Here is a 14367-nt window from a genome sequence, read left to right on the forward strand (position 1 = left end):
CTGTAGCGGAGCAATAGAGGAGCTCTTGGCTGACCGTTGGCCAGACTGAGGCCCTGAAGCAAGGTCAGAGAAGGTGCAAAGGGCTACGGGGGAAGTAGCCCAGGGAACATTGGCAGCAGGAATAGGAGGAGGGGTAGTAAGTGGCTGCCAGTTATTGGGTCCCTGGGCCAGGACCCAGAGTCGTGGGTGGGCCTGGGTCCCTCCCCCACTTACCACTACTTGCCAATGAGGAGAGTGACCTAACACCTGACTGCAGTTTGCCCCTGAAGCCAGGGGCCACACTAGAGATTGCAGTTGGCTGCTGAGGGAAGAGGAGGGAGGGAAGACCGCCTGCCCCCCAAAAAGGGGGGGAGACCGCAGGCTGGGGCATAGCCAGAGGGCCATGTCCCAAAGAGGATGCTGTGCTCCGGGAGCGACATGGGTCCAGATGGTGGAGACGGCTGAGGCAAGTAGAGACACTGCTAGTAGAAGGCACCCTGGTGGTCCCAGCATGACCGGAAGGAGGCACAGTGGTAGTGAGTCAGCACCATTACAAGGACTCTGCACTTGTCCTTGTTGAACCTCATCAGGTTTCTTTTGGCCCAGTCCTCTAAATTGCTATGTCACTCTGGACCCTATCCTACTCTCCACTGTCTCTACCTCTTGCCCAGCTTAGTGTCATCTGCAAATTGCTGAGGGTGCAATTAATCCCATCATCCAGATCATTAATAAAGATTTTGAACAAAACCAGACACAGGACCAACACCAAGTGCAGCTAGATACTGGCTGCCAACTAGACATCAAGCTGTTGATTACTACTTGTTGAGCCAACAATATACCCCGATTTCTATCCACCTTATACCTCATTCATCCAAACATATTTTTTTTAACTTGCTGGCAAGAATACTGTGGGAGACCGTATCAAAAGCTTTGATAAAGTCAAGATATATCACATCGACTGCTTTCCCCATACCCACAGAGCCAATTATCATATCATAGAAGGCAGTCAGGTTGGTCAAGCATGACTTGTCCTTGGTGAATCCAAGTAGACTGTTAATAATCACCTTCCTCTCCTCCAAGTGCTTCAAAATGGATTCTTGAGAACCTGCTGCATGAGTTTTCTGGGGACAGAAGTGAGGCTGACCAATCTGTGGTTCCCCGAATTCTTCTTTTTCTCTTTTTTAAAGATTGGCACTAGGTTTGCATTTTTCCAATCATCAGGGACATCCCCCGATTGCCATGAGTTTTCAAAGATAATGGCCAATGGCTCTGAAATCAAGAAAATCTTGGGAACCAAGAAAGAAGAAGTGGGACCGCTTAAAACTTTAAACGGAGTGGAGATTAGGGATAATCTTGGAATGGCACAATATCTGAACGAATATTTTGCCTCGGTCTTTAATGAGGCTAATGAAGGGCTAAGGAATAGTGATAGAGGGACCGATGGGAATGAAGATATGGGGGTAGACATTACGGTATCTGAGGTAGAAGCCAAACTTGAACAGCTTAACGGAAGTAAATCGGAGGGCCCGGATAATCTTCATCCTAGAATATTAAGGGAATTGGCGAGTGATATTGCTAGCCCGTTAGCGATGATTTTTAATAAATCTCTAAATTCGGGGATTGTACCGTTTGACTGGCGATTAGCTAATGTAGTTCCTATATTCAAGAAGGGGAAAAAAAGTGACCCGGGTAACTACAGGCCTGTTAGTTTAACATCTGTAGTATGCAAAATCATGGAAAAAATTTAAAAAGAGAGAGTGGTTACGGAGCATGAGGCCGATGGCAACTGGGATAGATTACAGCATGGATTTACGAAAGGTAGATCGTGCCAAACCAACCTGATCTCCTTCTTTGAGAAAGTAACAGATTTTTTAGACAAGGGAAATGCGGTGGATCTAATATATCTGGATTTCAGTAAGGCGTTTGATACGGTACCGCATGAGGAATTACTGGTTAAATTGGAAAAGATGGGGATCGAAATGAAAATCCAGAGGTGGATAAGGAGCTGGTTAAAGGGGAGACTGCAGAGGGTAGTATTGAAGGGGGAACTGTCGGGTTGGAGGGGGGTTACCAGTGGAGTTCCTCAAGGTTCGGTTTTGGGTCCGATTTTATTCAATCTATTTATTGCTGACCTGGGAACCAAGAGTAGGAGTGGGCTGATAAAGTTTGCGGATGACACCAAGTTGGGAGGTATTGCCAACTCAGAAAAGGATCGGGATATCCTCCAGGGAGATTTGGATGACCTTGTAAACGGGAGTATTAGTAACAGGATGAAATTCAATAGTGAGAAGTGTAAGGTTATGCATTTAGGGATGACTAACAAGAACTTTAGTTATAAGCTGGGGACGCACCAGTTGGAAGTAACGGAGGAGGAGAAGGACCTAGGAGTCCTGGTTGATCATAGGATGACTATGAGTAGGCAATGTGATGTGGCCGTTAAAAAAGCTAATGCGGTCTTGGGATGCATTAGGCGAGGTATTTCTAGTAGGGATAAGGAGGTGCTAGTCCCGTTATATAAGGCATTGGTGAGACCTCATTTGGAGTATTGTGTGCAGTTTTGGTCTCCCATGTTTAAGAAGGATGAATTCAAACTGGAACGGGTACAAAGAAGGGCCACTAGAATGATCCGAGGAATGGAAAGCCTGTCGTATGAAAGGAGACTTGAGGAGCTCGGTTTGTTTTCCTTAACCAAAAGAAGGATAAGAGGAGATATGGTTGCACTCTTTAAATATATCAGAGGGATAAATACCAGGGAAGGAGAGGAATTATTTCAGCTCAGTGCTAATGTGGACACGAGGACAAATGGATATAAATTGTCAGTCAGGAAATTTAGGCTTGAAATTAGATGAAGGTTTCTAACCATCAGGGGAGTGCAATACTGGAACAGCCTACCGAGGGAAACAGTGGGGGTGAAGGACCTCCATGACTTTAAGGTTAAGCTAGATAAGTTTATGGAGGAGATGGTATGATAGGATAACGGGCTTAGTCAATAGGTCAATTAAGTGCCACACTGGTAAATAGAACAATGGGTCAATGATATGATATTCTTAACCTTTTTCCAGAGGGTATGGCTGGAGAGTCTTGCCTGCATGCTCGGGGTTCAGCTGACCGCCATATTTGGGGTCAGGAAGGAATTTTCCTCCAGGGTAGATTGGCAGTGGCCCTGGAGGTTTTTCGCCTTCCTCCGAAGCATGGGGCAGGGGTCGCTTGCTAAAGGAGTGGGTGGATCGGCTTATGTGGCCTGCATCTTGCAGGAGGTCAGACTAGATGATCATAATGGTCCCTTCTGATCTTGAATTCTATGATTCTATGATTCTATGATTCTAAATCGCACCAGCCCACTCCCTCAGCACCCTCAGATGCATTGAATCTGGTGCCATGGACTTGTGTATGTCCAGCTTTTCTAAATAAGTCCTTACTCTGTTCTTTCACCCCTGAGGGCTGCTCACCTCCCCCTCATACTGTATTGCCCAGTGCAGCAGTCTTGGAGATTACCTTGTCTGTGATGACCAAGGCAAAATAGACATTGGGTTCTTCAGCTTTTTGCACATCATCTGTCCCTTGGCTGCCTTCCCCATTCAGTAAGGTTCCCACACATTCTCTGACCTTCTTCTTGTTGTTAACATACCTGTAGAGACCCTTCTTGTTACTCATAACAGCCCTTACCAGCTGCCACTCCACTTGTGCTTTCGCCTTCCTGGTTACACCCCTGTATGCTCAAGCAATATTTTCATACTCCTCCCTAGTCATCTGTCCAAGTTTCCAGTTCTTGTAAACTTTCTTTTTGTGTTTAAGCTCACCAAAGAATTCACTGTTAAGCCAAGCTGGTCACCTGCTATATTAGCTACTATTTCTGCATGTCGGAATGCTTTGTTCCTGTGCCCTCGATAAGTCTTCTTTAAAATACAGCCAGCTCTTCTGGACTCCTTTCCTGCTCTTATTAGCCTGAGGGAATCAAAGTCTGCTTTTCTGAAGTCTGTGGTCTGTATCCTGTTGCTCTCCTTTCCTCCTTTTGCCAGGATCCTGAACTTGACCATCTCATGGTCATGTGCATATTTACAGAGCAGTCTATTAATGCCCTCTGGATCACATTTTAGCCTTGCATCTACTCTTTTAGCTACTTTAATTCACTGGGATGGAAACCTGCAATTACATTCACCTAACAGTGAGTCCAACACAGGAACACACAGCTGTCAGACCCATTTTGATTTAGCCCTGTCATTTTCAGCTGTCTGATATTCTCATTGCCTTAGTGTGCTTGTAAGACCTAAAAACAGTCAAGGAAGGTTCTTCTTTTTTTTTCCCCACAGGTCCTGAAGGGGGGTTCCAATGAGGATGGAGCTCGGCTGTTCTCAGTGGTGGCAGATGACAGAACAAGGAGCAATGGTCTCAAGTTTCAGTGAGTGAGGTCTAGGTTGGATATTATTCAAGTGACACCATCATAGGACCTAATCACATCAGCCATGCCATCAGGGGCTCATTCACCTGCACATCTACCAACATAATATATGCCATCATGTGCCAGCAATGACCCTCTGCCATGTACATTGGCCAAACCGGACAGTCTCTACGCAAAATAATAAATGGACACAAATCTGACATCAGGAATCATAACATTCAAAAACCAGTGGGAGAACACTTCAACCTCTCTAACCACTCAGTGACAGACTTGAAGGTGGCAATTTTGCAACAAAAAACTTCAAAAACAAACTCCAAAGAGAGACTGCTGAACTCAAATTAATATGCAAATTAGATACAATTAACTTAGGTTTAAACAGAGACTGGGAATGGTTAGGTCATTACACTAATTGAATCTATTTCCCTATGTTCAGTTCTACTCACACCTGCTATGAGTCATCTCAATTATCACTTCAAAGGTTTTTTTTCTCCTCCTGCTGACAGCTTATCTCAATTGATTGGACTCTTCCAGTTGGTATGCGTACTTCCACCTTTTCATGTTCTCTGTATGTATAAATATCTTCGGTCTGTGTGTTCCATTCTATGCATCCGAAGAACTGAGCTGTAGCCCATGAAAGCTTATGCTGAAATACATTTGTTAGTCTCTAAGGTGCCACAAATACTCCTGTTCTTTTTGCGAACATATAAGTACATTCCAGCAGGCCAGCACAAGAACACCCAAATCTAGCACATGATAAGATGGTTTGACAAAAGCGATGAATAGCGATATCTTCTCCAAAACATCAGGAGTAAAACTACAAAGACAGGTGCTGAACAGGGATCTTTTCTCTGAAACATCAGGAGAAAAGTACAAGGGGAGGTAATAAACACATCATGAAACATGGAAGGTGATCTGTAAGTTGGTTATCCCAATTGTTTGTCTCAGTCAATAAATGTTGGGATATCTCACTTTAACCCTTCGTCTGGCCTAAGGGGCAGTGGAAAGTCCTGCCACTGACTTAGCTGGTCCATTGTCCCAGGCATACATGTGTTAGTCTGCCTATAACCACTGAGCTGGGGCATTAGCACCACACCGGGTGCCTTCGTTACTAATGGGTCTGTGATCATCTGGCAGTGTGATTGGAGCCTGCTGTATGGACTATCTGGCCAGAGCCAGTGCAACATGCAGAAATAACAACACATGCAGCCGAACATCTGAAAACAGTGTCACCTGAGGCATCAGACGCAAATGTTTTCAATGCTAGCAGTTGAATAGCCAACTTGAACCAAGGTTTTAATGTGTGCAGTAGGGATCTGATTGCAGGTTTTCAACACTGGAGGACTTTGCACAATAGCGTGGTGGTCTTTCAGTTGATACTATCCAGGATAGTGTCAACTTTAGGAGGTCTGCAAGAGCAGTTTCATGAATCGTTTCCTGAAGTGGGCAAAGACCAATGTAATCAGTGGATCAGGAATCCATTCAGCTTTAAGGCAAACCCTGCAGATATGCTGTCTTCAAAAGAAGAGGAAAGCCGTATTGCCCTGTTAAGTGACAAGGAACTGCTGAGCAAATTTTCACAAATGCCAGTCGCAGACTTTTGGTTATCGGTGAGAGCTGAGTTTCCTGAGTTAACACACCTGGTGCTTAAAATGCTCATTACTTTTTCAAACACCTCCCTATGTGAGTTAGGCTTCTCAGCATTAACTGCAATCAAAACAAAGTGTCACTTCCAGTTTTCTGTTGAAGATGACATATGTCTTTTTTTCTGTACTACAACCCCGAATTCCTCTACTTTGTACAGTCAGAAAACAAAACCCCATCTCCCATGATGTGATAAGACTGATGGAAATTATATTGAATTTAAAATAGCATTGGTTGGTGTCATGTTTCTGGGAGGCTCACTAGGAGAAAGTTCGAATATCCTCAGTTTAGAGATTTCAGATTTCAAACAAATTAGTGAAGAATTTGGTCAATGTGTTAATTTTTGACAGTAGTGCATTAGCAACCAGTTTTTCAGACGTTTGTACCATATTTCTGCTGTTTCTCATCATTTCAGTAACAGTAGCAAGTGCTGAACACTCATTTTCAAAACTGAAACTTTAAAAGAACTCCCTACAACATTGTTCTTCAATTGGTGGCCCACGGGCCACATCTGGCTCATGAGGGATTCTGTTTGGATCATCAGGCATCAGCTGTTTTTACCTGCTCCCCGCTGGTTGCTTCCATGCTGATGATGGGTTCTGCTCGGTAACAATCTAAAGCAGTGCGGACTGACGCATGTTCATTTTCATCATCTCAGTCAGATGCCACCAATAGAAGCTTGATTTTCTTTTTGGATGGTTTGGGTTCTGTAGTTTCTGAATTGGAGTGTTTCCATTTATGACTTCTGACCACCATGCTCCACACCTCGCCCCTCTCCAATTTTGGAAGACATTTCAGATTCTTAAACCTTGGGTTGAGTGTTGTAGCTATCTTTAGAAATCTCACATTGGTACCTTTATTACGTTTTGTCAAATCTGCAGTGAAAGTGTTTGTTTAGGTAGTTAAGGGTTAAGTAAAGACCTGGGTAACCACTATCATGGTAATAGGGAGTAGGCTGAGGCAAGCACTATTTCTTCGCTTGTTAGATAAAGTTGCCATCCTTTCCCCTTCCCTTCTGCTTGTTAAGGATAGATAAGCGTTGCCGCTGCATAAGGAATATGGTTGTCTGAAGGATCCCCTTTGTGTGAAGAAGTATTATCTCCCCCCTCCCTTCCTCTCCCAGCTACATAAACTGAGCTCAGGGTCGTGGCCCCTTCCTCCCTCCTCTGTGAACTGCTGATTAAGGGAACCTGTGGCTACAATTACTGCAAAGAAATGTATCTTCAAGGTATAAATGTCTGAATAATATGCTTAATTCCATAAACAGTAAACACAGGCAGGTATAATTATATTCAGTATATAGCCATTAATATTCATTATATGGGCATTCGTGTTATCAAATTTGGGGGTATTGTCATAAATGTGGTTATTTAAATATTAACTTAGATAAAAGAGTGTGATGTGACTAATTTGTGGTTTACTCGACAAGGAGAACAAGTACTGCAATAAAGAAACCCATTTACTTAATCACCTCTGGGTCCTCCTGCTCCTTCTTTTCAACGCTAACAGCGTACTTAAATCAAACAAGACTTCTAAAAGCATGCCCCACACCTAGTCCCTCTCAAATTTTGGAAGGAACTTCAGATTCTTAAACCTTGGATCAAGTGCTGCAGCTATTTTTAGAAATCTCACATAGATACCTTCTTTGCATTTTGTCAAATCTGCTGTGAAAATGTTCTTAAAATGAACATTTGCTGAGTCATCATCTGAGATTGCCATAACACAAAATGTGTGGCAGAATGTGGGTAAAACCATGGGATGGGAGACATAGAATTCTCCCCCAAGGAGTTCAATCACAAATATAATCAACGTATTTTTAATGAGGATTATTAGCATAGAAGCATGTCCTCTCAATGTTGGCTGACGCATGAAAGGGGATATAGATGTTTAGCATATCTGGCATGGAAATACCTTGCAATGCCAGCGCCAACAGTGCCCTGTGAACACCTGTTCTCATTTTCAGGTAATATTGTAAATAAGAAGCGGGCAGCATTATCTCCCATAAATGTAAACAAACTTGTTTGTCTTAGTGATTGGCTAAACAAGAAGTAGGACTAAGTGGACTTGTTGGCTCCAAATTTGTATATTGTTTTATTTTTGAGTGTAGTTATGTAACAAAAAATCTACATGTCTAAGCTGCACTTTCACAATAAAGAGATTGCACTACAGCATTTGTATGAGGTGAATTAAAAATACTATTTATCTTTTTACAGTGGAAATAGTTGTAATACAAATAATAATATAAAGTTACCACTGTACACGTAGTAGTCTGTGCTGTAATTGAAATCAATGTATTTGAAAATGTATGAAAACATCCAAAATATTTATAATAAATTTAAATTGGTATTCTAGCATTAACAGTGTAATTAAAACTGTGATTAATCATGATTAATTTTAATCAAGTTAACTCAAAATACATTAATCACTTGATTTAACTGTGATTAATTGACAGCCCTAATTATCACTGATCATAGAATCATAGAATCACAGAACTGAAAGGGACCTTGAGAGGCCATCTAGTCCAGTCCCCTGCACTCGGCTCTCAAGCTGATGTTCTCCTTGATCTATTTTCTGCTCTTCCAGCTGATCACGGAACCAAGGGAATTGTCCAGGAGTCCCGTCCAATCTGAGAGTCCACAGGGAATGTTCAGGGGAATCATAAAGGTTGCTGTCCAGCACGCTGAGTGTCAGACATGTGAGATTCATGAGCTGATTCTCAGGACTCTGCCTTCCTGTCACAGAAAGGAGAATTCCTCTCCATGATGAGCAGGATGTCGGTGAGTTGCCTGTTTCTGCATTGAAGATAGTGCTAAGGGCTCAGGAAGGGTTCCAGGGTTCATGTCAAGAACCAGCTGGGCAGGAATTCACCAGAACAGCGACTTGAACTGTTTAGTATTGTGTGAAACACCAAGGGATTTACCTGGTAACATTGGAACTAGAAATGTACTGGAAATAGCTTAGACAAATCTTTGTTTTTAAGATCAGTTCTTTGTCTCTTACTGTGTCCTTCTATCTGTCTCAGTAGCTTCCTTTTTGGGAGCTGTGTGTTTTTTGCTCTTGTTCACTCAAGTTTTCCAATTCAGTAACTTCACTGTGCTTTTAGCAAGAATAGCCAGAGCTTCTGCAGTGGGTATCTGTGTTACCAGAGGGTTCACAACAAGAATGTGTTGCACAGTGGCCAGATTCTGCTCTCACATTCTGCCTTCAGTGGATCATTCCAGATTGACAAAGGCTTCCCTGAGAGCAAAATCAGGGCCCACATGTTCTGAAATCCCCATCTTTCATGCCCAGTCTCAGAATGCCACATAAACTGGGTGTTTCCTTCAGACTCTTCCAGCACCCGAACAGAATAGCACTTTCTGTAGAAGGACCCGAAGCCAAAAGTTAAACAGTAAGGGTGAAACCTTGGCTCCATTGAGATCACTCTAAGTCCACATGTAGGGACTTACATAACTGATGTCATTTACACCAACCATGAGACTCCAGTGACTTCAGCTGGAGTTGTCCTGTGGCCTCTAAGGATGGTTGAGCTCATTTGGATCAAAGAAGAACTGACAGGAGAGTTGCTGAAATCTCAAACTCACAGGCTTAAAGGTTCAGAACAATTAGGATAACCATTTTTTTTTCATGGGGGAGAGGGGTCTGTTCTCTATGCCCCTACATCTCTGGGTCTGGAGGGCATGTGAAGCACCAAAAGGCAGTAAAAATAAAAGCATGTTTCTGGCTTAGGGGAAACCAAGCGCTGTTGGAAAACTCACCAGGCGGTTCGGGAACACACAGTGTGTGGGGTGGGGGTAGGGGGAGGCTTGACGGTGTGATGCGCAGTGTCCAGATCACAATGGCGTGGAGTCCTGAAACAGGGTGAAATAGGAAATGCACATCCTGCCTAATGCACTGACCAATAAGGTGTAACAAGGCCTCCTGGGGAAGGGGGTGTGTGTCAGACTGTAACGTTATGTGGACCACAGTGTCACAGATTGTCTCTGATACCATCCCCCATCCACACCATCCCTCCACCTGTGAGCAACCCCAGTAATTGCCAACATGGAAAAGCAGCCTCAGGAAAGTATGTCTAACGGGCTGCAATACATTAAAACTGTGTGTCATTTTGAGGAAGGATTAGTCATGCTGGCTACTTGCAGTCTCTATGTCCTCTTTCCCTGCCATTGGGTCTGCTCCACGCTCCTCCCCTCTGACAGGGTGAGCTGCATCTGATGCAACTGCTGGGGTTCCCTCTGCCCCCAGAAAGGATCTTCAGGCTGATCCCCCACTTTTCCCCAGTGCAGTGAGACCCTGACTTTAACCAGGTGTCACTGTGGGGTTTGGCACCTGGTTTTGGACCTGGGTGAGGGGTATCACAGTGTGGCAGGGCTGGAAGTTATGGGAGTGGGGGGACAACATAGACAGGCGGGAAGCGCTGTTGGATCTGGGGTAGGCAGGGGGTATACATGGACAGGCGGGCACCAGTGGGAGTTGTGGAGTAGGGAGTAGCATGTAAATGGGCAGGAAGGCATTGCTGGTAGTTGTGGGGGGCAGGCAGGGGGTGTACACAGGGAAACAGCCAGCGCTGAGGGTGGTCGGTGCAATCAGGGGGTATACAGGGACAGGTGAGTAGCACTGGGGGTTGTGGATGCTGAAATAAAGTTTTATCTGGAGATTGTTGGTCCAAGGCCAGCACTGGGACTTTTCCTAGCCCCAAGTGCACAGGTTGGTGGTCTCAGGGTATGTTTTTCCTGGCAAGCAACAAAACTGCAGCCTGTGTGTTTCCACTTGTTGTTGTTGAATGCTATTTATGTAACTTCCAGATATTGCATTCTGTTACACCTCTGTAAGCTAGCCTGAAAATCATATCATTAAATATTTGTTCCCCATGTATGTACTTACAGACTGTTACCAAGTCACCCATTAACCATCTTTGTTAAACTAAACAGATTGAGCTCCTCAAGTCTATCAAAAAAAGGAAGGCAGGTTTTCCAATCTTTTACTAATTCTTGCATCTGAAGAAGTGGGTATTCACCCACGAAAGCTCATGCTGCAAAACGTCTGTTAGTCTATAAGGTGCCACAGGATTCTTTGCTGCTTCTACAGAACCAGACTAACACGGCTACCCCTCTGATACTTACTAATTCTTGTGACTCTTCTCTGGACTCTCTTCAATGTATCAACATCCATCTTTAACTGGGGACACCAGAACTGGACACAGGATTCCAGCAGCAGTCACACCACTGCCAAATACAGAGGTACAATAACTCCTCTACCTCTCCTGGAGGTTCCCCTGGTTATCATCACAGGATCACATTGGTTCCTTTGGCTGCAGGGTCACACTGGGAGCTCATGTTTAGCTAATTACCCCATTCATGCCCCAATTCTTGTTCAAATTCCTGCACTTCCACAATAGTCCTCATCTTGTTAGCACCGCCTACATTCTTTGTTCCTAGATGCAGATATCTACATAGCTATATTAGAACACACATTGTTTGCTTCGACCCAGTTTACCAAACAATCCAGATTGCTCTGAATCACTGACCTGTTCTCTTCATTATTTACAATCCCCCAATTTTCACGTCATCTGCAGACATCAATATTCAGGCATGAGAAGGGTTAGCAGCTGAGTTGCTGACATGTCTCTGCTTACAATTGTCAGTAATTTATGTCTCAGACAAAGCTGGGTGCCTGCAAGAAAGTGTCTCACCAAAAGAAATGAGGGAAGTAACAGAGGTGCAGGCCTGTAGCCCTAAATATCAAGATCCTTGTGCCCTTCCTGCCTATTCTGTTTAGCACAAAGTCATAGTCCAGCAGGATAATGTATGTTTCCATAAGGTAACTTGGATCCTTTACAATATAGCAATTGCACCGTGGAGCAGACCTACGGTACATCTAGTCCAGTGTCCTCTCTCTATGACAGTGGCAGCCTCAGGTGCTGCAGAACAAGGTGGAAGAAACCCAGTTGTAGATGTATGGAAGGAAAACCATTATGAGGGTGTCACCCTAATGTCTGACAGCTAGAGATTGGCTTTTCCCCTGAAACATGTGGGCATATAGGCTTTCCAAACTATTTATTTATCTGTAACTATTGTTACTGGATAGTCTCACTATTCATGTACATATCCAAACCCCATCATGACTCTGGCTTACCTCACGGTCCCAACTACCTCTTGTGGCAATGACTTCCTCAGTCCAACTAGCCATTCAGTGAAGAAGCATTTTGTTTTTATCTGTTTTGAATTTGCCACATTTCAACTTAATTGAATGTCTTCTTGATCTTGTTATGAGACAGGGAGAACACGTTCTCCATCTCCTCTTTACCAGTCAGTAACTTCTACAATTTTCTCATATCGCCTCTTATTCATTTCCTTTCTAAGGTAAAAATACCAGTTCCAGTCCATATGAGACCCCAGTCTTTGATCATTCTCGCTGCCCTTCCCTGAACCACTCTAGTTCTGCAATATCCTGTGTGAGAAGAGTGCTCAGTACTACACAGAGGAGCACAGAGGAGTGTGAAACATTGACTAACTGATCTCATGACATTGTATTTTCTGTATGATTCCCCATGGATCCCAAGGTTTTGCTTAGTTTTGTCCATGCTTGCACTGTGAGCATGGTTGTACTGAGCTGTGAACCATGATGCCCAAGTCCCTCGCCTGCATTCATACAGTTAAATTAGAACCTTGTCAGCTGTTTAAGGAATTCAAGCTTTTCCCTCCAATGGGTGGACACGTTTGCAGTTCTTGACATTGAAGTACGTCTGCCAGCATGCTGACCATTAACCTGGCTTGCTTAGCTCTCTCTGATGACTTCTTTGGACTTCACTATGTCCTACATAATCTGGTGCAATCTGTAAATGTTACCACCTCACTGCTCACCCCCCTTTCTATATAGTTTATAACTATAAAATATTTACTGTATTATTTTTTTAAGTTTGTAACCCCCTTCACTGTGCTTCTCTCTCTCTACAGGTACCTTGAGCCTTTCTGGGCCCATTCGACATATCCACCACCTCATGGCAGCTTTCAACCTCACTCCCTCTGACCCTTCAACATTCATCCTAACGGGCATCCCTGGCCTGGAAGCTGCCCACATCTGGATTTCCATCCCTTTCTCTATATTCTACACTATTGCCCTATTGGGAAATTTCATGGTTCTGTGTGTTGTAGGGAAAGAGAAGACCCTGCACAAGCCGATGTACCTGCTCCTCTGCATGTTGGCATTCACAGACATCACCATGTCTACCTCTGTCATCCCAAAGGCACTGTGTATATTTTGGTTCAATTTCAGAGGCATTACTGTGGGTGGCTGCCTCACCCAGTTGTTCTTCCTGCATGCGGGGTCTATGACACACTCAGCTGTCCTCGTGACAATGGCCTTTGATCGCTACGTTGCCATATGTAACCCTCTCAGATATGCCACTATCCTCACCAATGCACGAATAGCTAAGCTCGGGCTCGTGGGTTTGACAAGAGCTGTTCTCTTAATTCTGCCAGTTCCCCTTCTCCTCAGCAGGCAGCCATTCTGTGCCAACCGCCTTATCCCCCACACATACTGTGAGCACATGGCTGTGTCGAAAATGTCATGTGGGGACACCACACTCAACAGGACGTATGGCTTGGTGATAACATTTGTAGTCATCGGGTTAGACCTGACGCTCATCGCCCTGTCCTACGGTCAGATCACCAGGGCCATCCTCAGAATCTCCTCTAAGAAAGCCCACCAGAAAGCCCTTAACACCTGCACTGCCCACATCTGTGTGATGCTGACATCTTGTACTCCCTTCCTCTTCACGACTCTGACACACCGGTTTGGTCAGGGCATTGCTCCCCATGTTCACATCATCTTGGCCAACCTCTATATCCTCCTTCCCCCCATGCTCAATCCTATCATTTATGGGGTCAAAACCAAAGAGCTCCGTGACAAAGTGGGCAAATGCCCCTGCAGAATGTGATACCTGGGACCACTAACTTTAAACCTGTGTGACAAGAGGGGGAAGAATAGCTCCTCCTTAATCAAGGGTTCTGTGTCCCACTTTGGCTGAGCTCAGCAATGTGGAAGTTCACAGTATGAGAAGTTCCTCACACTTAGTGTCTCTTCACTCCATCACCAAGCACTGCTCTCTCCATTGCTGAGATCCCTCTCTCTGACCATCATCTGATCTCTTTCTATGTTAACTGTCAGCCCCCACCCCTGCAAGCCATTTCACTCAGCTTTCCATGACTTCCAGACCACCAGAATATACCGCAGCTTTCTGACACAAGGTGGACCCTGTGTGAACAAGTTTCTTGATTTGTTCAATGAATTGAAGCTACCTTTCTGATAAGCAAAGACACAGAAAGAAACTATAATGCTGAACTCCT

The 14367-nt window shown here is 44.3% G+C and overlaps 1 protein-coding gene across 1 annotated transcript; it reads left to right on the forward strand.

Moving 5' to 3' along the window:
- The first annotated feature begins 13019 nt into the window (after positions 1-13019).
- Positions 13020-13958, forward strand: LOC123361845 (putative olfactory receptor 52P1). Its single transcript, XM_045002016.1, has one exon. The coding sequence runs from the start codon at positions 13020-13022 to the stop codon at positions 13956-13958; it is 939 nt and encodes a 312-aa protein (XP_044857951.1).
- Positions 13959-14367: the final 409 nt, after the last annotated feature.

Source organism: Mauremys mutica, chromosome 1 (genome assembly GCF_020497125.1).
Source record: "Mauremys mutica isolate MM-2020 ecotype Southern chromosome 1, ASM2049712v1, whole genome shotgun sequence".
Classification (NCBI taxonomy): domain Eukaryota; kingdom Metazoa; phylum Chordata; order Testudines; family Geoemydidae; genus Mauremys; species Mauremys mutica.